This window comes from Macrotis lagotis, chromosome 2, assembly GCF_037893015.1.
Source record: "Macrotis lagotis isolate mMagLag1 chromosome 2, bilby.v1.9.chrom.fasta, whole genome shotgun sequence".
In the NCBI taxonomy this organism is placed as follows: Eukaryota; Metazoa; Chordata; class Mammalia; order Peramelemorphia; family Peramelidae; genus Macrotis; species Macrotis lagotis.
Genome location: NC_133659.1, coordinates 106,253,886 through 106,276,951, shown reverse-complemented (window position 1 = coordinate 106,276,951; position 23,066 = coordinate 106,253,886). Strand labels below are relative to the sequence as shown.

General features: G+C 40.9%; 1 protein-coding gene across 2 annotated transcripts in view; it reads left to right on the top strand.

Moving 5' to 3' along the window:
- The first annotated feature begins 6,340 nt into the window (after positions 1 to 6,340).
- Positions 6,341 to 23,066, top strand: part of SLC26A9 (solute carrier family 26 member 9) — a 39,703-nt gene continuing 22,977 nt past the window's right edge. The window contains exons 1-3 of one of the 2 annotated variants that reach the window (XM_074222507.1): positions 6,341 to 6,400; positions 18,247 to 18,391; positions 22,741 to 22,880. In XM_074222507.1, coding sequence (XP_074078608.1) covers positions 18,267 to 18,391; positions 22,741 to 22,880 — 265 coding nt within the window. In that variant the 5' untranslated portion in view covers positions 6,341 to 6,400; positions 18,247 to 18,266. Of the gene's footprint in view, positions 6,401 to 18,116; positions 18,392 to 22,740; positions 22,881 to 23,066 lie in introns of those variants that run through there. The other variant, XM_074222508.1, reaches the window with a different exon arrangement.

Genomic DNA, 23,066 nt, shown 5'->3' with positions numbered 1-23,066 from the left:
CCCCAGTAGGGCATAGAATCCTTGTTGTACCTTCAGGCATATTGAGGTTTTAGGGGGCCATCCCCTCGATTGGCATTGCCTTACCCACTCTCATCTTCCTCTCCCCACACTGAAGAAGAAAGCCCATAATTGGGATTCTAAATATGTGAGTCTCATAGTGGATAGGGAGTTTGTCTGAGTTAGCTACCTTGGGTGGCTCTTCAAGATCAGGTCATTCAGCCAGACTTCCATGCCCTTCTGAAACCCACACCCCCAGGGCCAGTTTGTGGCAGAGTGGCAGAGGCCACAATGTCTTCAGCCTAGAGGTGTTTGCCCAAGTCACCAGGCTGCTTAACCTGAGACATGATATCTGCCCATGCCCACACCCTTGGCATGGGCCCCAGACAAAGACACATGCAGGAAGCAAACAAGAAATGGTCAAGCCAGAAGGCCCCAGGGGAGCCAGGAAAGTGGCAGGGTTAATCATCTTAGTGATGTGTCCTTCAGTTTTCTCAACTCTCCACTTCGATTTTCCTGTTGGTACTCAGGTAGGTCGGTAGAAATGTGTCAACAAGTTACCTGGAAATGACATGACTTCATCTCTATAATCTGCAATATACTGGTCAGGGTTGGAAAGAAGGTTTCAGGGGGAATATTAAGGGTGAAAAAAGGCTTTAAAGATCAACCAGGTAGATCATTTTACAAAAAAAAAAAAAAAAAAAAAAAGGCCAGGTAATGACAACTAACATTTATAGAGCCATCAAAGGTATGTATGCAAAGCACTTGATATATATTATCTCATTTGATCCTAGAAACAAACCTGTGAGGTAGAGGCTGCAGGGAATTATTACTCTCATTTTACAGATGAAGAAATTGAGCCTTAGAGAACATACCTAACCTATCAATGGTTACACAAGCTAATTAGAAGCAGATCTGGGAGATCAACCAACCACTTTTTCTGTTATACCAAGCTGGAATTCTAAGTAAGTTGAATTCCTAAATTCCCCTTTCTCTTCTCTGTAGAGCCATTACAATTAATAATTAATTATATTATTATTAATAATAATAACAATAGATATCAATTAAATAGCACTTTTTTTAGACCAGCCCTGGGATTTCATCAGTATAAGGAATACCTAGTGAGAGACCTCCATCTTCTAATGAAGAGCAGTTCCTGTCTAGTAATTTATATCCTTATAGACTTGCCTGAGCTCCTGAAAATGTGGATTTGTTTGGGGCAGTGAAGAGTGCTGGTTTTGGAGGCAGGGGACCTATGTTCAGATTCCAGCTCTCTATGATTTACTTATGACCTATGTGATCTTGGGAAAATCACTTACTTCACCTTCCTAACTCAGTTTCACTCATCTTTAAAAATGAAGAATTTGACTAAGTAATCTTCAAATTCTCTTCCAACCCTCAATTTGTGAACCTGTGACTTCTAAGGTCCTTTCTGACTCTGACTGATACTATTATTCCCATTCCATCCTTTTTAAAGATGCTGTGAGGAAAAAGTTTCATTACTTTTCCAAACTGCTATGAATGAACATTGACTCTGATGCTCATTGTGATAAGCAGAGATGGTCTTCTTTGTGGACAGCCACTCTGTGTTGGGTCTAAAAGGATCTCAGTTCAAATCCAAGTCATGACATGTAAGGTCTTCATTTTAGGCTCTGAGATCATGATGGAGTTCTAGTCACATCTCTTCTGTTAGTCACATTACCTGATTATGGGGGAAATTCAACTAAACTGATAGTTTCTTCATCTATAAAAAGGAGAAGCTTGAATTAGATTAGAAGAGACAAATGCAGGGACAGTTGACTTCATAAGGCTCTCAATGTGAGTATAATTGGGAAATATTTAACACAATAAATAAAAATACAATAAAACAGCGATTATATTACTATGCAGTTTTCTAAGTCAATGTGCAGCTTGCAGGGATCCTTATCTGTGGGATAGTGGTCCCACTCCTTTTCTATTTGACTTTGCCATCATCAGACTTGATAACATCTAGAGCTCATAGATCCCTGTGAAGAATCTGTAACCTCTACTCTAAAGTGTATCTCCCACTTAGCTAGCAGTTTCCTCCCACTCCCATCCTCCTGCTGCCTCTCCTCTATAAGGGAGTGTGGCTAGATAGATGGCAGAAAGTAATGAAAGAAAAGAAAAAAAAATCCAGAATGTAAAAGGAGCCCAGATAAAGTCTTGGAAGAGCCTAGACAGAGGAAAGTACCTGGAAAAATTCTAATAGGTCAGATAGAAGTGCCTGGGGTTTATGGCTCAGGACTCCTTAAAAGCCATAAGCACATACTTAGCCTTCCAGGTCCTTTTCTGACCTTGGGAAAGGGAGATTAAATAAGACCTTAAGACAAGAGGCAAGGAAGGAGAAGACTATCTGTTTCTTTTTGTGAGTATGTGTGTAAGTGTGCCCAAGTACTTACTATTTCATGCTGTCTGTTTCTCCGTGATTTGTTGTCTCTGTATTATGCCTGGGTGTCTCTGGGAAGATATTGTTATTAATAATAAAATAATAATAATAATGGCAATTAAATAGCACGTTCTTTTAGACCAGACCTAGGATTTCATCAGTAGGAGGAATATCTAGTGAATAGATATACATAGCAGCTCCTATCCAGTAAACTTATACTCTTAGAGACTTGCCTGGGCTCCTGAAAATTTAAATGACTCACTCAAGGTCACATAGTATGTGTCTGATTCCTAATGTATCTCAAGTCACCCCCCCCATGTCACTTCTCACTTTAAAGCTTGTAAAGAACTTTATATACATTTTCTACCTGCAAAGGTTAGAGCTACTGACATGACTGTCTCCACTTTATAGATAATGAAATTGAAGTTGACTTAGGTTAAATGACTTCCCCACAGTCACCCAGTAAATAATGTCAGAATCAGAATTGAACCCTCAGTCTTTAAGCTTAGAAGCTCAGAATTCTCTGGGAATTTGTTGCCTAAATTGATAGTGAAAAATGGAGACTAAATCAATTCCTTCATCCTACCCCTACTGAGTATCCATCATGCATGGGGAAACATGCTAATCAGAAGGGGTATACAAAAAAAAAGTAAGTAAACCCTTATCTTCAAAGATGAGCAGCAGAGTGCCAGATCTGGAGGTAGGAAGACTCATCTTCTGAGTTCAAATCTGGCCTCAGACACTAGCTGGGTAACTCAGGGCAAATCACTTTCCCCTGCTTGCCTCAGTTTCCTCATTTGTATGAGGATTGGGGTATTAAATTCAACATGACCAAGGAGTTTTGCCCATGGTTTCTAGGACACAGAACTCTACTCTGCTTTTCCTCATTCTCCTCTTTTTCTACCCTAAATGTAGATTATCTCTATCCTTGACCATCTTTTCCTTTCCTTCTAAAATCTGTTCCTTGGGGACCTAATTCACACCCTGTGGTTTCCATTATCACCCATACACAGTTGTTCTTGTTCAGTTATTTCAGTCATGTCTGGCACTTCATGAGCACTTTTAGGGTTTTCTTGGCAAAGATCTTGGAGTGATTTGCCATTTCCTTCTCCAGCTCCTTTTACAGATGTGGAAACTGAGGGAAATAGGGTGAAGTGACTTATCCACGATCATATGGCTAATAAATTTTTGAGACCAGATTTGAACTCTGAAAGAGAAGTCTTCCTGACTCAGAGCCTGGAGCTCTACCCACTGCACCATCTAGCTGACTCAGTATCTAAGACACAATGCTTACTTAATAAGTGTGTATTGAAACCAATTGAATTGAATAGGACCAAGGACAGAGCCCTTCAGCTTTAAAGTGAGAAGTGGCATCGTGAGGTGACTTGAGATACATTAGGAATCAGACACATACTGTGTGACCTTGAATGAGTCATTTAAATTTAAATACTCCTTCTAGATCCCTCTTTTAAAGTTATGTCATTCAATTCTTTTAACACCTATCCAGTCTCCATTTTATTCACAAAGCTAGTAGCAATCAATAAGCAAAATTTACTAAGAATTTAATGTGGTCCTGGCACTCAGATTGTCTTCAGGAAGTTAACATTCTACTGGAAGGATGCAGTATGTTCAAGATCAATAAAAGACAAAGTGATTTCAGGGGATGAGATACTAACTGCTAAAATATTAGACAAGGCCTTTTGAAAAAGATAGCATTTTAACTGGGCTTTGAAGGTGTTTTAAGAGACAGAAGAAGAACCTTCTAGGCATGGAAGACAGCCTGGACAAAGGAACTGAACTAGGAAATGGAGAATTCTATTATCAGAGGCAATAAGGTGATCTGGAAAGGAGAGTATGGAAAAATGAATAGTGTATTATGAATCTGGAAAAGGTAGGCTGGAGTCAGCTTGTAAAGTGTTTTCAAGGTCAAATAAAAGATTTTTTTTTTATCAATCTTAGCTGCAGTAAGGAGTCACTGGAGTTTATTGAGCTGGTAGTGCATGGTTTTTTGAGTATGGTTTATTGAGCTGATAGTGCCATTCCTAAAGTACCCGTGCTTTAAGAATTTTACTTTGACAGCTATGTGGAAGATGTGCTAGGAAGAGATAAATTGGATAGTCAGTCAAGTGTCTTGCTGAATATAGATATTCTACATCTTTTGGCATCTTCCTGAAGGATTAGTCTTATATTTCTGTCAAAAAAAAAAAAAAAGGTAATGCCAGGTTAAGCCTGAGGTGTCTTCACTCCACATCTATTTCTAGTGAATTTCCTCTGTGCCTTCAGTTCTTTCTCTCTACCACCCCCATTATCTGAATTTAGACTTCTACCATAACTTTGTAAGAAGCAAACTCTATGCTGGATCTTCCCAGGTATCTGTTCTCCATCTACTTTTCATTAAAACTTTACCCTAGACTCCTACCCAGTAATTTAGGCAGTGGGGTGATTTCTTGAGGGCCCTCGGTTCTAAGACATCCATTAAAAACTTCATCCTTTCCATCAACAGTATACTTGTAAGGACAAGATGGAACAAGAGTTGTAAACTTGTTTTGCCCACTGGGAACAGGAGAAATGACGATTCTAAGTGTCAAACTATGCGTCTCTCACCCAGGAACAGTATCACCTAAACCCTCTCCTCCTCTTCCCCCACCCCAGCCCCTAAGCACATATACCTTCCTCTAGTCTAGAGTCTTCCAAAGTTCCAGATTAGGAATTTAATATTAATAATAATAATAACTCACAGCTTGGTAGTATATTGGATAGAATGGTGAATGATGAATGAAGGAAGATTTGAATTCAATTCTATCTCAATCCCTTATTAAGTGTTACTCAGAGCCAGTCAATCTCAATTAATCTTCCTAGGCCGCAATTTTTACATCTATAAAATGTGAAGTTGGCTCCAAAGCCTGTGTAGCACTAAATTTATGATTCTTTATAGCATATTACTTTACATGAAGCTCTAAGGTAAGTAATAATAGGCAACTCTTGCTTTGGTAAGGAAAATATTTTGAAGGAAGAATATAACTGTGATAGATACCATGGTCAGAGGGACATTATTCCCAAATCCCTTACAGGAACAGCAGAGACCAAAGGCATCAGGTTAGAAGATCAATCAGTTTATCTCAAGAATATCCTATATATAATAGTTCTTGTTTCTTTAAATCATCAATCCCTTTCTCATTGTTAATTCATCTTTCATCTGAATTCTTCTGAGAAAATTAAGGAGAACAAGGATACCAATGAAAAAAAATTAGTACCAGATAGTTTAAGAGACTAGCTTAAACTAACTTAGTCAGAAGTATAATGGATCTGGAACCCAGGTCTCCAAACTTCAGCTCAGAGTTCTCAGTTTAACTCCAAAGCCTCCCCAGGGCTCTCTTGGGGCCTCCTAGAGTTTTTTTTTTTCCTTTTCTTCTAGATACCAGGAAACCCAGAGCAAACTCTCTTCCTCTCAGCTCCTGTCTTCAAAGCAAAACAGCCCAGGGACCCCCCTCCCTTACACACACGTACACCCCAGGCCTCAATGGGCACCATTGTCCAAGAGGCCCTTCTGGCCTGGTGACCCTAGCCCCAGGGCAGAAGAGGAGGGAACTCTCCAAGGAGCCTGCCTCAGTCAGCCTCCCTCTCTTAGACCTGCCGCCTTGGGGGAGCCTCCGGGGCGGGCCCCCCAGCTGAATGTGACCTATTGTCTCTGGGGTGGATTTAGGAAGTGCCAGGCTCCCATCAAACAGGCCTTCTCCCCAGGTGAAACAACAACAGGGTTGTTCACTTGGGACCTTCTCTGCTTATCTCGTTTTCCTATCTCCTCGGGCTGAGCTGTGGTGTTCTTTTCTAACCACTTCCTCTCCCAGCCAATCAGGTGCTGAGATTGGCCCTCCAGGCCGGGGGCGAGGTTATTTATAAATCACCTCCCTGGAATATTTGAGCAGAGCCCTTTCACACACCTCCTGGAACACCTCCCTGCTACCTGGAGCCCTGCCCCACTCAGCTCCCTCACTGGTAAGCAGCCCCCATCCCCTCTTTGAAGGGGGTGGGGGCAGCCTCCAAGGGCCAGTACAAAGGGCACAGGGGATGGGGGGGGAGACAGGGTACCAAGCACTGGGGAAAGACTGGGCATGGACTGGCAAACTGTGCCAACTTGAGCTCAGATGGGAAGGAGAGCAGTGGTTTATAGTCATTGTCCCAGAGCCAGCTTCCCTATCCCCTCTCACCATTCTCAGGGGGTGCTGTGCCCTTCTTTGGCAGTGCCCTCTATTATAATCAGCTTAGGTCAGCAGTGTATTTCATTGCTCTGGGTTAAGGACCCCCTTTCTACACTTCTAGCTGGTACTGTGTTTCTGTTTATTTTGGTTTATAGCAGTTTGGGTAAAGGAGGGTGAGTCTTCTGTGATTGAAGACAGTGCCTAGTGAATAGTAGGCAATTAATAAACGATGTTAACTGGTAAATTGGTTGATAAAAAGGATCATGGAAAGAACAAGGAGACATTTAGATCTACCACCATCTTATTGAGGGATGCTGAGGGCAGTTTTTTCCCTGAGTTTCCTTCTCTGTAAAATCATAAGATCATAGAAATATAGAACTGGAAAGAACTTTTGAGGTCATTCCAGTCCAACACTTTTCTTTTCCAGATAAAGGAACTAGGACAAGACATGAAGTGACTTGCCCAAGGTCACACAGGTAGTAAAGGGCAGAGCCAGGAAACAAACTCAGGTGACTCAAAGTGTGTTCCAAGTTCCAATGATCTTTCCACCATACCATACTACAGTAGAATGAGTTAGACGATTTCTACAATCCTTCCAGTTCTGACATTCTGAGTCCATGGTTCTAAGTGGGAAAGGAGATGATACTTAGGGTAAAGTATGCTAGAGGCTTCATCTCTCAGGGAGAAAGAAGAGCCATCAGCTTAATTTCTGAAATCTTGGCGAGAGGGTAAAAATTCAAAGCTATTGAGTAGTTCTCAGGGATTTCGGTTTCTGGAGCCTAGACTCCATTTCTTCCCTTTTTTCTTGGGTTCATTGGACTCAGAATCAGAAAGATCAGAGTTCAAATCCAACTGCAGTCACTTTCTAGCTAAAGTCACCTAAACTGCTTTTGCTTCAGTTTCTTCATCTGTAAATTGACAACAATAATAATGCATCTCTCAGGAGATTTGTGAGGAATAAAATGAGATATTTGTGATTTGTAAACCTCAAAGTACGATGTAAATGCTAGCTATTATTAATTATTATTATTATTATCACCATCATCATCTTCTGAGCAATCCAAATGATCCCAGCATTTTTTTCTTTCCAACCTCCTCTTCACCCCTAAAACCTTTCTAATACAAGTAGATAGACTCTAACTCATGCAGATGTTTTTTCATAAGTCAGGACAGGCAAGGAAGTGACTGATTCATTCCCCTATTAGAAGAAACCAAGAATACCAAAGGGTCAAGACACATGAGCCTATAGCTTACACAGTCAGGAGTAGAAGTCAATGGTTCTGAATTCCATCTGGGGGTCTCACCTAGGCAGGATCTTCACATGGAACAATGGCTTCAGGGCTACCAAGAGTCAGAGTGTGTGATAGAGAGTAGACTAGTAGAAAGAGCACAGAACCAAAAGGCATGGAGAGACTTGGGTTCATATCCCAGTTCCTTAAACTTTCCGAAGAACCATGATCAGGTCATGTCCTATCTCCTGAGTTTTTCACAAATTGAAAAATTAGCTAGTTGTATTGTAGATACTGTCCTTTCTAGGTATTTAAATAGAGCTTGGCAGAGTGACTACTGGACTGGGCTGCTCTTAGCTGATCTCGGTGTTTGAAGCAGAGAGACAAGCCCTTTGAGATCAGGATTTAAAAATCAGGAGCTAGCTAGAGTCAAACTTTTGAAGAATGGCATATACAAAAAAGCAAGGTTTCCTCTCTCCTGGGACACTTTCCTTGCTATCTCCCAAACCAATCCCTGAACTATACTGATGCCCCAGTGGAATGATCAGGAGTGTGGTTTCAGTGTTCCCTGAAATCAGGACTGGTGTTTTTGTTCCCACTGGATGATAATTCCTAATCCTCCTTTTTTTGAGAGAAAGAGATCTTGAATATCGAGTCCATATCCCATATCTTTGATCCGTTAATTTAGTTTTCATGGGCTGGAAATTAATTCAGAAGTCATCCATATTCCTTACTCCCCAGGTAGCACTAGCTTTTTAAATCATTAAAGAGGGGTGGTGGCTAGGTGGCATAGTGGATAAAGCACCTGCCTTGGAGTCAGGAATACCTGGGTTCAAATCCGGTCTCAGACAGACACTTAATAATTATCTAGCTGTGTGGTCTTCGGCAAGCCACTTAACCCTGTTTGCCTTGCAAAAAAAAAAAAACCCTAAATCATTAAAAATAGTTGAGACCCTTTTTCACAAAATTCTTCAGGGAACAAGATGCAGAAGGAGATTTTTTTTGTTTGAAGGCAATGCAGAAGTTTGTATTCCTTGATTATTGAAATTTGTTAAAAGGGGGGTTTTATACTTTCTTTCCAGCGGGGGCAAATAGAAAGCAAAAAAAAAAAAATAGATTGTTGTTCATGGAAAAAAAATTAATCTAATTTTAAGAGCAAGTTTTCAAGAAAAGAGATACTAACAGGATCTCCTTGGATCTCAGGTTAGAGAATTTGGGATGAGATGGAGGTGAGAGAAAGATGGGAAAGAAGGAATAACTTAGAATTCTATGGGTATAAAAGGAGAAATCTTTAATAATTCAAGAAGAGACAAAAGTCAGAAAGCCATGATGAGGAGACAAAAGGAAGCAGGAGAAGTCATTAGAATGGGGTGGCTAGGTGGCTGGCATAGTGGATAGAGCACGGGCCCTGGAGTTAGGAGTACTTGAGTTCAAATCTGGTCTCAGACGCTTAATTATTACTTGGCTGTACCAAGCTGTGTGGCCTTGGGCAAGCCACTTAAAAACATTTGCCTGGGGCGGCTAGGTGGCGTAGTGGAGGTGGCAGTGGATAAAGCACCGGCCTTGGAGTCAGGCATACCTGGGTTCAAATCCGGTCTCAGACACTTAATAATTACCTAGCTGTGTGGCCTTGGGCAAGCCACTTAACCCTGTTTGCCTTGCAAAAAAAAAAAAACCTAAAAAAAAACATTTGCCTTACAAAAATCTAAAAAAAAAAAAAAGAAAATGTCAAGTCTTTCCACTCAACCTGAGAACTTTATCTCAAACCAACCCCTCACCCTAAATCTCCCCTGTCCCAGCCAACCACTGAATAACAATTGCCAGAGAAAGGGACCAGTAATAAGAGACAAAGATTGTTTTACAGAATCCCACCTGATGGGGTTACAGGTCAGGAGGTTGTAAGGGTCTAGATTCTATAGTGAATCCCAGATCTGTCTGTCATAACTGATTCTATCAAACTGTGGTGTACAGAGGTTAAATGACTTGATCGTTGTCACACAGCTTATCAATATCAGTCTTCTTGATTCTAAGACTGGCTTCCTACCCATGGATACTTCTTCATAATGACCTTGGTTTCACACAACCTTTCTTGGTCTCAGTTTATCTGCAAGGGAGGGGTTTGTATTTAATGACCTCAAAGACCCTTCTAGTTCTAAATAGATGGTCCTATGAATGCTCTGGTTTGATCCGGGGGACGTCAAAAGTCCAGGTGAGAAATTTGGGACTTTAAAACAGCTAAAAGGGATCTGACTGAAAAAAACCAGGATACAGGGAAGAGATGTTTTGTGAGAAGAGTAGATTCCACAGCCTGCCTTCATTCAATAATAGCTAATTTCCCATTTTTCCTTTACCCTACACCCAATCCTCCATTTGGTATCACAAGGAAGCTGTATAACAGTCTTGCACCAACCCTTCCCTCATCAAGTTTTTTAAGACCATTCTGATGTCCTCTCCTTCTGAGAGGAGGGGAAGAGAACATGGAGGACTCAGATTCTCAGAGGCCCCCACTTCTCTGTCCATTGCTTAGAGTCCTTGAGCCCTTCTCCCTCCACTCTCCCAGCTGCAATTCTCCCCCACATCCTTTGTTCCTTAACTCCCACAGCCCTTGGGGAGCCTCAGTTTCATTCCCCATGGCACAGGTGGGTGAGGGGATCTCTCTTTTGTTCCTGGCAATGTTACATGGCACCTGCTATTCATTCCTGGGTGCTGGGGACCTTAGAGGGATCTGAGACTGTTTGATCTGAGGCAAGTCTCATTGATACACACCAATTGTAATAGAGCACTTGACTTTTTTTCAGAGATTCTGACATCAGCCTTCCAGGCTGCATGTTTACTTAACTAAGGTTTGACTCCTCACGTTTCCTACAGCTCTCTACCTCCTTTATTTCTTCCCTCCCAAGGTTCCCTACCTTCAGCTTGACTTTTAAGGACACTATGCCAAAGGTCCCTGCAGCAACCTTGCCCTACCCATCCCTTTCTGGGATCCATATCCCCTAAGAAATAATGTCTTTCCCTCCTCTCATGACCTGAAATATCCTCCCCTCCCAATCTTCATCCCATTTCAAAAACTGCTTTCTCCCCACTCTATTCTTGGGGCAGTTTGGGACCTTTGGTTTGGAACTCTGTCAGTTTTGGGTTCAGATAGCCATGATTAGATTAATGGGGACAGAATCCAAGCCTGAGTTCACTCAAGACAGTTTTAGAAACCAGATTCCTGGATCCAGGAAATTTAGTTCTGGGATAGAGCTATCACAAGGTTACTATGAACTATAGAAATGCATGCCTTCAGTCAGTCAGTCAGTCAAACACATTTAAGTGCCTACCAAGGAAGATGGCACTGGACCTCTTTTTACCAGCAGGGAAGATCATAGCATCAAAGTTCTGGAGAGGGAAGTGATCTTCTATTCTGTATATATAAATTTATATATGGATATCCTATATATACTCACATATATAGTAGTATTATATATTGTGGTACTTTGCAAAGGAGAAAGTAAAAACCAAAAAAAGAGATAGGAAACAAGAATCTGTTAAGCACCTACTATGTGCTAAATGTTTTAAAATATTATCTCACTGGATGCTCCCAACAATTCTGAGAGGTAAATGCCCCATTTTTCCCTTGAGGAAACTGAGGCAGAGGTTAAGTGACTTGTCTGGGGTCACACAGCTATTATGTGTCTGGGACCAAAGTTGATCTCAGGTCTTCCTGATTCCAGGATCAATGCTCCATATACTACACCACCAGCTGCCTCTAGATGTAAAGTGTTTTGTTTAAGATTGCAAAACTAAGAAAAGCCAAAGCTGGTATTTGAATCTAGGTCTTAGGGCTACAAATCAAGCATGTTGTCCATCTTAACACATCATTTCCACATCATCTTCCTTCACCTATTGCAAACTGGATGTTATAAAAGGACTTAGATCCTTCCTCTTATAGCAAATGGATACAAAGGCAGAATTCAAGCAAATTATACATGGCAAGAGATTGGAAGCATGTTTTCCATACATACATGCACACATATACATATACATATATAATACATATATATATATATATAGAGAGAGAGAGAGAGAGAGAGAGAGAAATCCATTTGACATTGCCCTTTTGGAATGTACTCACCTTGTGCTTTGCCATCCATATTCAAGGAGATCCCATAGAAGAAAACAGTGAGTCATTCTTTTATATTTAAATAAATTTGTTTATTTTTAGCATTCTTTAAAAAAATTTTTTTCAATAACATGCAAAGATAGTTTTCTATATTCATCTTTTTACGAGTTTTTGAGTTCCACATTTTTCTATCACCCTCCCTTCCCATGGCAGCATGTTTAATCGTGTTTAACATCTTTCTAAATTAGTCATGTTGAGAAAAAAGAATTAGAATAGAGGGAAAAGCCATGAGCAAAAAAGGGGAAAAAAAACAAAAGAAGTTTTAAAAAGTGAGCATAACATGCTTTGCTCTGCATTCGGATTCCATAGTTTTTTTCTTTAGATGTGGATGGAATTGTCCATAACAGTTCTCTTAGGATTGTCCTTAATTGCTGAACTGCTGAGAGGAGTTGCATCCTTTATAGTAGATCATCTCACAATGTTGCTGTTCATGTATATAATTAACATTCTTTTTAAAAAATTTTAATCCCCTTTCACTCCTGTCCCACCCTTACCCATTGAGAAGGCAAGCATTAATGATATCAATTTTACATGTGCAATTATGTAAAACATTTTCATATTAGCCACATTATCAAAAAAGGTAAAAAATTCATACTTCAGTCTGTACTAAGTTCATCAGTTTTCTCCCTGAAGGTAAATAGAATTTTTCAATATGGAATTTTCTTGGATTTGGAATTGTCTTAGATTATTATATTAATTAGAAAAACTCATTCATAGTTAAACATTATTATAATATCGCTGTTTCAGTGTACAATCTTCTGGTTCTGCTCACTTCACTTTGTTTCAGTTCATATAAAGTCTTCCCCGGTTTTCTGAAATCATTTCCCTCATTTCTTATAGCACATTAGTATTTCATCACAATCCTATACCACAACTTGAATGAATCATTTTACTGTTGTCCTCTTTAAGGTTTTTCCATCACAACTCTCCCCACCCTTCACTGTCCTCCTTTTCACATTCCTAAAACCCACCCAAGAAGCTATAGTGGTAACAGAGAAGGCTGAGGCCAAGGCAGTAACAGTCAAGGCTGGATCATGATGCTGGGAAGTCTAATGGCTAAGGAATGGGGCAGAGCTTTGTCTGGTTCAGTGAACTGAGCTAATAACAAAAATATTAAAAGCTAGCATTTATATAGAAAGACAATTTCCTCAGGTCAATCCTAGTGAACTAAAATATAAAAATGACTATTATTGCTCCCATTTTAGAGATGAGAGGAACTGAGGTCATAGGCTTTTGAGCTGGAAAGAACTTTAGAGACCATTTTACATAAGGAAACTGAGGCCCAGAAGAGAATTTCATAAAGATACCACAGTGGTTAGTGATAGACCCAGGTCTCAAACTCAGGTTTATCTGACTTCCAAGTCTAGTGCTCATTCCTCTACTACCATCCTGCCTCAGGACTGAAACTAAGCTGTTTACTCATGGAGAAGATAGCCAAAAAAACAAGTAATTGCTCAATCAACTTTTAAGCATCTTCTTAGGAAAGCAGAATGGTCTTGGGGAAAGAGTCCTAGATTTAAAACCAGAAGAACTAAATTAGTCCTAGCTCTACTATTTAATTCCAGTGTGACATTAGGACAGTCCCTTCCATCTCTGAGCCTCAGTTTCCCCATCTGTAAAATGAGGGGTTTGGAGGTGGCCTCTAAGTTCCCTTTCAGTTATAAATCTTATGATTCTGAGCACAGGAAAGGTAGTGAATCCTGAGGAATCAAATGATTATGGATTTAGAATCAGAAGGGACTAGGAAGGTCCCTATTTTACAGATGAGGAAAATTACTATCCCAGGGCACACATCAAGGAAGAATTTGATGTGTCAGGTCTTCATGATGCCAAATCTAGTGCTCTATCTATTATATCCTGCTATTTCTCAATAAAAAATATAGTTTAATCTCTACCTTTAAGGAATTTAAAGTCTTGCTAAGGAGATATGTACAGATAAAATATTAACTATACCACATTACATAAGGTAAGAATCAAGTGAATGGTACAAAGCATAAAGGATTCTCAATTCCACTCCAGTGGAAAGGAGATCATTAGAGTCTAAGGAGATCTTCAAAGAAGAGACTGGATGAAAATTGGACTTTGAAGGAAGAGTAAGATCCAAATAGGCAGAGAGGAAGAAGACAACATCTCCATGAGTGAGAGTTCAGTGGAAGGAACACATTCACAAGTTATTTGAGAACCATATTGAGTGTGGCTCCAGATGGGGAACAGATAAAGCTAAGAAAGTAAGTTGAGACTAGATCATGGAGGATTTTGCCAAACTAGAGTACAGATTTGATCCTGTAGGCAACAAGGAGGCAATGAAGATATTTTGAGGGGGTGAGTTAGGTGTTATATGATTGATCTGGAAGGAATTGAACCTGGAGAGATTGGAGGCCGAGAGGCCAGTTAGGAGGTGATTACAGTAATCTAGGTGAGAGGTGATGAAGGCTTGGAGGAGGGTGGTAGTGGGAATAGAAAGGAAGAGACAAATGCATGAAAGGTATTATGAAGGAACTATTTTGGAGTCTGTTTGGATGTGGGGGTGAGGACAGGGTGGGGTCAATGATGACTGAGGTTTCGAGGCTGAGTGACAGGGAGGATGTGGTGTTGTCATTGGAATAAATAGGAAGTCTGGAGGAGGAGTTTGATTGGGGAAATGAATGAGTTTAATTTTAATGATGACTAGAAACTTCTAGTTTTTAAATAAAGGCTAGTTTTTATTGCAAACAAAGAAAAACCAGTTTTGGGGTCTTTCAATAAAGTCTAGAAGGTTTCTTACAAAGAGACAGCTGTATGTCACTGAAGCAAGGTCACCCAGCTTAGAAGATAACCCCCAAACTCCTCTTAATGTTTATATAGCACTTTAAAGTTGACAAAGATATTTTATCTTTATGTGACCTTCCCACCAGGCCTCTGAGCTAGGGTCTACAGGGATGACTGCCCCACCTTTATTTTATAGGAAACAGACTCAAAAAGATCAAGAGATTTTTCCAGTTATAAAGCTGATGTCACAGTCAGGATTTAAGCCAAAGTATTTCTGATTTTCTATTATATCATATAGCTGAGCTACTTTCAATTCATTGTCATTGAGCCTCATTGAAGTTTTCTGTGAAAGGGATTGGTTAAATCCACATAGTAGTAGTAGGCTCCGCATAAATCTATTCTCAGGAATGACTTCGAAGACCAGTTAGTTACTGTGAGGGTCTCTGGGAAACCAGCCTTGCTTCTTGAAAATCATACCATTTCTCTTGGCTCTTCAGAAAATCAGTATATTCTGAGATCTGGGATGAAGAGGCTCAATGGAGAACCAACTCCCATGTTTTCTCAGGAAGATTTCAAACTACTCTGTTATTAGCTTTACAAATCATCACCATCCATCACTCAATCAACCCCCACCCCCTTAAAGGACTAGGCCTGTAAAGTCTGCCTTTCACTCTCTCATTTCTCCCAAGTGAAAGCATACATTTGACATCCCCTTCCATTTTCCCCCTTTCACTTTGATTTCTGCCCCCTTCTCCTACCTAGAAGGAAGTCTACAGCCAGCTCTCTCAAGTGCCCTTGGGTAAATAATTTCCCATTTCTAGACTTCAGTTTCCTCTAATATAAAAAGAGGTGCTTAGAACAGAATATCCACCAAGATCTATTACAGTTAGAAATCTATGATCCTGTGGTGGTTTAGTATGTAGTGTTGAACTTTGGGTCTAGAAGACCTAAAGCATTAATTCTAGTACTCTTACTCTTTTTTTTTAAGGTTTTTTGCAGCTAATTATTAAGTGTCTGAGGCCGAATTTGAACTCAGGTACTCCTGACTCCAGGGCTGGTGCTCTATCCACTGTGCCACCTAGCCGCCCCCTTAATTCTACCTCATACTTAGTAGCTGCTGGATCCTGGGCCAGTCACTTAACCTCTTCCAGGTTTGGTTTCCTCAACTATAAAATGAGATAAAATAGAACCTATCTCCCAGGGTTTTTGTGAGAATGAAATGAAATATTTGTGAAGCATTTTTGTGAACCTTAAAGTGCTCTATGAAGGTAAATTGTTGATGTTCTGTTTGTTTCAGTTGTATCTCACTTTTCATGACCCCCCAGTTGAGATTTTCTTGGTAGAGATACTGGAATGATTTGCCATTTCCTTCTCCAGCTCATTTTACAGACGAGGAAACTGAGGTAAACAGGGTGAAGTGATTTGCTCGGGATCATAGAGATAGTATCAGAAGCCAGATTTGAATTCCAGGCTGATGCACTATCCACTGTGCCACCTAGCTGTTTTTCATAAAGGTTGGCTGTTATTATTAATGGTATGATCCGGATTATCACTCATGCTTCTCCTTATCCCCCAGAAACTTCAATAGCAAATGAATTCTTTCACTCAGGCTATGGATTTGATTACCAGATTCCTGGTGGGAAGGTGTTTGGTACGCATTAAAGACCACTAGATTTGGAGTCCAGGTCAAACTCTGGTACTTAGCATGTAACCTTGGACAAATTACTTCCCTTCTCTGGGATCCATGTCCTCATCCACAAAATAAGGAAATAGAGCAGCAGACCTTTATAGTCCCTTTCAACTTAGACATTTTATGATCCAAAGTATAGATGCCAGGGATGAAAGAAGGAACATGTGGCTTTGGGGTCTGAGGATTATGTGCTTTGCAAGCAGCAGTCACACTTGACATGCCCTTGAAAATAACACCTAAGATCAGAGAAAATTGGACCTGGGAAAGACCTTAGAAACTTTTGAGTTTTACAAACCAAACCATACCATCATCTGGCAAAATAGCTAATTTGCCATCATTGACTGATTCTTTCCTCTTCTGAAACATCAATCAGTAGTTGAGAAAAAGAAGGGAAGCAGAGGCAAGAAGAAGGGGGGATCTAATTTCTCAAAAAAAATCTGTAAGGTTTTAAAAGTAGGAATGATTGACAGTAATAAATTTTATCAGCAACTAGGAAACATTGATCTAATTCAACTCCCTTAACATAAATATAAGGAAACTGAGTCCCAGAAAAGCAAAATAGCGGGGTTATATAGTGGATTGATATTACAGCTAGGGCTAGAGCCCATATTTTTTGGAATTACAATCCAGTGCTAATCATTCAACTTCAACCAACTTACTCACATTTGACAACCATCACTACCTCTGAACTGAGAACTGATCATGAACAAAAAAAAAAAATAGTCTAACCTGGCATTACTTCAATATTCACCATGGGTAAATGGACAGGTGGCTCTTAGCCAAGGAGGGAGAGGCAACCCCTGCCTTCCTTGTAGCTACTCCATTTCAGACCCAAATCAAATGATTTTTCAAACCAACCACTCCTACTCCCAACTTCCTCAAGCCCCTTCCCCAACACCCAGACTTGTCCCTTCATGGCTTCCTCATAGTATTAACCCACACTTTACCCTCCCCTCTACCTCTCCACCCCCATCTTGCTCATCACCTTCTGTTCAAGTTTCCAGCACCCCCACCCCCACCCCCATAACCATCTGGTTTCTCCTTGGTCAGGGATTAAAGAGATAGTTCCCCCCAAAGGCACCTCCTTTAGCATGTAACCATGGAGTATCAAAAGGCCAAGGTGATCAAAAGGTGGTACAGAAGGGAGGGGAAAGGGTTAGGCTCAGGAAGCCGTAGGAGTGAGACCTAGTGGCATGCCCCATCCAGATTTCCCCAAACAGGCTATTGTCCCAGGAAAACCTGTTGGTAGAGTCCTAGACGCCTAGTTCTGACACCTCGCTCTAACACCTCAGGCTGGTAGGGTCCTCCTGAGGTCACATTGGAAGGCATATTAGAAACTGCCTCCAGGCAGTTTATTTGCACAATTTTTTCTCCTCTTAGTGACTGAGTAGGATCCTTCCCCCTCATAGATGAGAAAGAAAATAAGATTTTGAGAGAGATATAGTGACTTGGAATAGATGGAGAGGCAAGGTAAGTTGGAAATCAGAAACTGAGGAGGATCTTGAACTTAGTGCTGCTTGCTTCCCACCCTTCTTCCCTTGTCTTTCACAAGTGTGGGGTTCCAGCTATCTACTAGGTCCCGTGTTTCCTTCATCAGTCACTGGGAGGGAAGGTCAAGCCAAAGAAGTGAGTCCTATAGAAGGGCTTGAAAGAGAAGAGGGAGGTGCCTTGAACGGGAGGTAGTCCCAAGTTCAGGGGGTGGGGGTAAAACAGAAGACAAATCTGCAGCTAAAAAGCAAGGGGAAGGAGAAGGCCACAGCTGGCTCTGAGGGGAGATGCCTGCTCACCAGCCCCTTCTCTGTCTCCACCAGGGCTTGTAGAAGTTCCAGACATGAGCCAGCCCAGGCCTCGATACGTGATAGACCGAGCTGCATACTCCCTCACCCTCTTTGATGAGGAATTTGAGAAGAAGGACAGAATCTATCCAGTGGGCAAAAAACTTCGTGATACTTTCAGGTAAGAATCCAAACTCTGAATATGTTTCTCTGATTACCTCATGCCAGCCAACTTTACCACAGGAATCCATAGCCCTATAGCCAGCATTCTTAGGAATGGGAGCAAGGAGGGAAAAAGACAAAAGAGTTTGGGCAGGTGAGGGCCTCAACCTTGACTCAGGAACCAAAAACTATAGGCCATGTGGAGAGGAGGGTCATCCCCTCACTAGTTATTGGGTCAAAACCCCAGAGATCTGCCTAGAGGAAGAGCTGGGACACTTCCACCTTAGGATTCTGATATCTCCAAATTCTCTTTATGGGGTTCTCAATTCCACCTTACCTCTCCCAGGTTCTTTTCTATTATTCCTTTGAGTAACGCTATCAGGAATGGCTTGACTTGGGGGTTTCAGAAGCAGTAATAGGGGACTCCACCACAATCTTAGGGATTGAGGAATCTAGCCCAGTAAAGATAATCATCTATATGCTCCCCTCCTCTTGCTGCCTCTTTCCTGCCTCCCCTTCCCCCCCACCAAAATATATCAAGCAATGTCCAGAACAGTTGGGCAAATAGGGTGGCAGCAGAGATCTCACTGCTCCCCATCCACTTTGTTCTCCTGAGTACCTCATCCCCATCCTTCCTCTCTCTCTGAACTGTGCCTGTCAATAAACAGAAGTGATTCCTATAGGCAAAGAACTGAATGAAATAACCTCATATAAGCAGCCCCATGAGTCTCATCTGGGGAGTATTCTAAAGTACTAAGGACTCAAGTCTCTGTCCAGTCTCCACCCAGATTGGCGGCAGTCCTCAATACCTGTCATGGGTTGGCTCTCTCTACTCTCTCTCCCCCCTCAACTAGAGAACAGCTGATTCAGTTTCTTGGATTGAGGTCATTGGCAATGACTGGAGCTGTGATGCAGGTGGAACTGGTTCAGGCTGGGAGGATCATCCACTTGAATCTCTGCCTAAAAGCCCTGGCCCAACCCTGCTGTTCAAGGGAGGCTCAGCCACTGTGGTTCTAGGCGCTGATGCTAGTGCTAGCTTAGCCCTTAGATCTGAACTCCTTCAGCCTGATGAGCATTGCCAGTTTATTTTTACAAAAAAATATAGGGAATCCTATACCTTGTTCTGTTCCAGACCTGGGCAGAAGGGACACAGAGAAGGTTATTGTCCTTGAATGGTGGGAAGAGGGGTGGGGGAATAAAGTAAATAGAACTGATGAATCCATTTCCACTTTTCACCCTTTCTCCCATGGATGCAGAGAATGGACTTTAAAGAGCACCCCCCCCCACCTTCACACTGGCCACTAACCTCTTTTCTCAACCTATCAATTCTGCTGCCCCAGTAGGATCTAGCTTTTTTCAGAGTTCAGAGAGATTTCACTGCATTAAAGCAAACTTGCAAATAAGACTAGCCATTAAACACCCTTGAAGTATAACTTTAGCTGCCATAAACTCACAGATTATTAACTTTTCAGTGAGTATTTATACCTCAGAAATCAGCAAATGCTACAAATCAGGGCTTCATTGATTATTTTGATAATCATCTAGGCTTAAGAAAGTGATGGAGAAAATGGCAATAATTCAGATTCAACTTTAATATGTGTGTGTGTCTATATCTTTTTTTTATTATTTATTTCTTTATCTTGATTTTTGCAAGGCAATGAGGTTAAGTGACTTGCCCAAGATCACACAGTCAGGTAATATTAAGTGTCTGAGGCTGGATTTGAACTCAGGTCCTCCTGACTCCAGGGCCAGTGATTTATCCACTAGTTGCCCCCTAGAGAGACATTTTTGGGGAACCAGTTATTAAACATCTACCAGCATATCACTGGCTTTACTTCTTTCCAGGAGTCAAATAAAAACACCTGGCACAAGCCTATTGACACTGTAGCTGGGCTATTTTCAGAGAAGCTTCAAGGTTTGCTCAGCATTATTTGAACTGTTTCTTTGTATTCCCACAGTAAGTGGAAGTCCATGGGACTATGTGCTCCAGGAGAGTTAAGCAGGACTTTTCTGTTGACCAATTATACCATTGGTCTTCCCTATTTCTTTCAAGGGTGTCACTGTCTGTCTAATCTCCAAGGTTGACAACTTTGGCAGTGTCTTTAACTTTTTGCTCTCCCTCATAAATCAAATCTCACCATTTCTAACCCTCATAACCCACCCTGTATTCATTGTCTCCTCGATAATCACAAAACCACTATCTTTGTTAAATCCCTCATAACTTCTTGTCTGGATTATTGCTCTCCCTGCCTCAAGTCTCCCCATTCTAATTTATTTTCCACACAACTACCAAAATAGCTTTCCTCAAACATGACTCTGACCATGTCATTTCCATATTCAATAAATTCCAGTGGCTCCTTATTTAAAATTTAAGCTCATCCATTTGGGTTTTAAAGTTACTGAGACCTGGTGCCAACTTCCCTTTCTAGCTCCATTATTTATTAATTTCCTTACCATGATCTATGGTCTAGCCAAACTGGGCTTCTACCTATCTCTCATAGACAATGCTCCCCATTCCCTGGCTTTTCACTGGCTATTCCTGCAGGCTACTGACTTGGAAAATCCCTTACTTCCTTCAGGAGAAGTATACTTTGATATGAAGGTTTTCCTAATCCCTCTAATTTGCTGATACTATACCTTCTCTAAGCTACCTTGAATTTATTCTGTATACACTAAAAAATGACATAGTCTTTGTTCAGACCAAGGACTGTTTCATTGTGTCTCTTTGTAAACCTAACACCTACCATAGGCTTTGGTACATAGGAACCACTTAATTGAGATATAGTATCATGTGTTAGGTAAAGTCTCACACTTGGAGTTAGGACAATTTGGATTCAAAATCATCTTTTAATATATACTTGGTAGCTGTGTGAGACCATGGGCAACTCTCTGAGCTTTGATTTCTTCATTTGGAAAATGAGGGGTTTGGATTAGATGATCTTGAAGGCCTAAATTCTAAGCTTCTATGAATCAATGTCTGTTCATTGACTAATTGATAACTAGATGGGAGACCCAAGTTATAAAAAGTCAATTTCTCTGAGTTTCTGGGATTTAAGAGACTTCCCAGACTTAGCAAGATACAAAGCATTTGCTGTGTTGGTTTAGGGTTTGGGTGACATCCAGGGGACCTAATATCAGGGAAACTATTGTTAAGCAACACCAAAGAATCAGTCAGTGACGGTAAAGAAAGGCCTAATCAAAGCAGATGAATGAGTCACCAGAATGACCTTGATTCCATCTCCAAGTACCTGATTGCATTGAACTGGAACATGGAAAGCAAATTGTTACCACCCCCACCCCCCTCAAATACACACACCTCCACTCCCATTCATCAATCCACCTTCTGACAGCCTCCATTCTCAAGTCCTTGTTCCTCAGGCAAGGGAGATCCAATGAAAAGATCTCAAGGCCTTGGACAAACAGGGAAGGGATCAACTCTCCCCACCCTGTGGTGACCATTGAAAAGTTCCCTTAACCACCCCCCAAGAACCCAGACGTGTGTGTGTTTGTGTGTGTGTGTGTGTGTGTGTGTGTGTGTGTGTGTACAAGTTTCCACAAGTTAAAGGTTCTATAAGTCAGCAAGGTCACTGGGGAGACAACTTTCAGTGTTTATATCTTAGGAATGAGCAAATGACGTTAGCTTTAGAATACGTCAAATACAATCCTGCCTAGAAATAGAAGATAATGGGTCATTCTACAACAAAACTCAAATTTTAAACCCAAGTACTGCAGGAATGTTGATTAAAGAATTCCCCTTCTTTGAAAGAGGGAAGATAGTGAGTTCAATTTGGGACATACAAACCTTGAGAAGTCTCTGGGATATCCAGTTTGAAATGTCCAATAGACAAATGATGATGTGGGACTAACACTTAGGAGAGAAACTGGTACATGTATGTAAATATGTGTAGGTACATATACATGTATCTTCTCTAGTTGATATATATGACTATAAAGATATATATTTCATCTGAATGATGACATGTAGCTGATGTGGATTATATATAGCGAGAGATATATGGGTTTGTTTTACAGATATCTATAACCCAAAAATGCCTTCAGAAGTCAAAAGGCCTGAGTTCAAGTCCTACATCAGATCCTACTGGCTTTGTGATCTATTTAATTTTTGAATGCCCCAAGCAATTCTCAAGACTATAATGTGAATAAAATAAAATTATATTTTATTTTGTAAAAAATGAATTACCCTTCTGACTACCATGAATCAATCATCAACATAATAAATTAGCAGGGACCGTAGTATGCTAGATCTTCCAGCCTAGCATGTCTAATCCTTGAAGGTGTTCCTGATGGACAAGAGGAACCTATTCCCTACTGGTCCCTCCTATGACATGCTCTTCTCTTTCCTTCCAGATGTTCCTCTGCCAAGATCAAAACTGTGGTATTTGGGCTTCTCCCTATCCTATCATGGCTCCCCAAATACAAGATTAAGGACTACATCATTCCTGATCTGCTTGGGGGTTTGAGTGGGGGGTCCATACAGGTCCCACAAGGTGAGATATTTCCCCTTCTAGGCTAGGTATGAAATGCCATATCCTCTGTCTAAAAAAAACAAAACAAAATTTAAAAATGATCCTGAACCTTAAGACTTCAGGCACCCAAACTGGGGAGCATTAGCTAGCATTTCTCTCAGGGTTGGGGTGAAAGTTGTTACATCCTATACTGTGTATGTGCCTTCT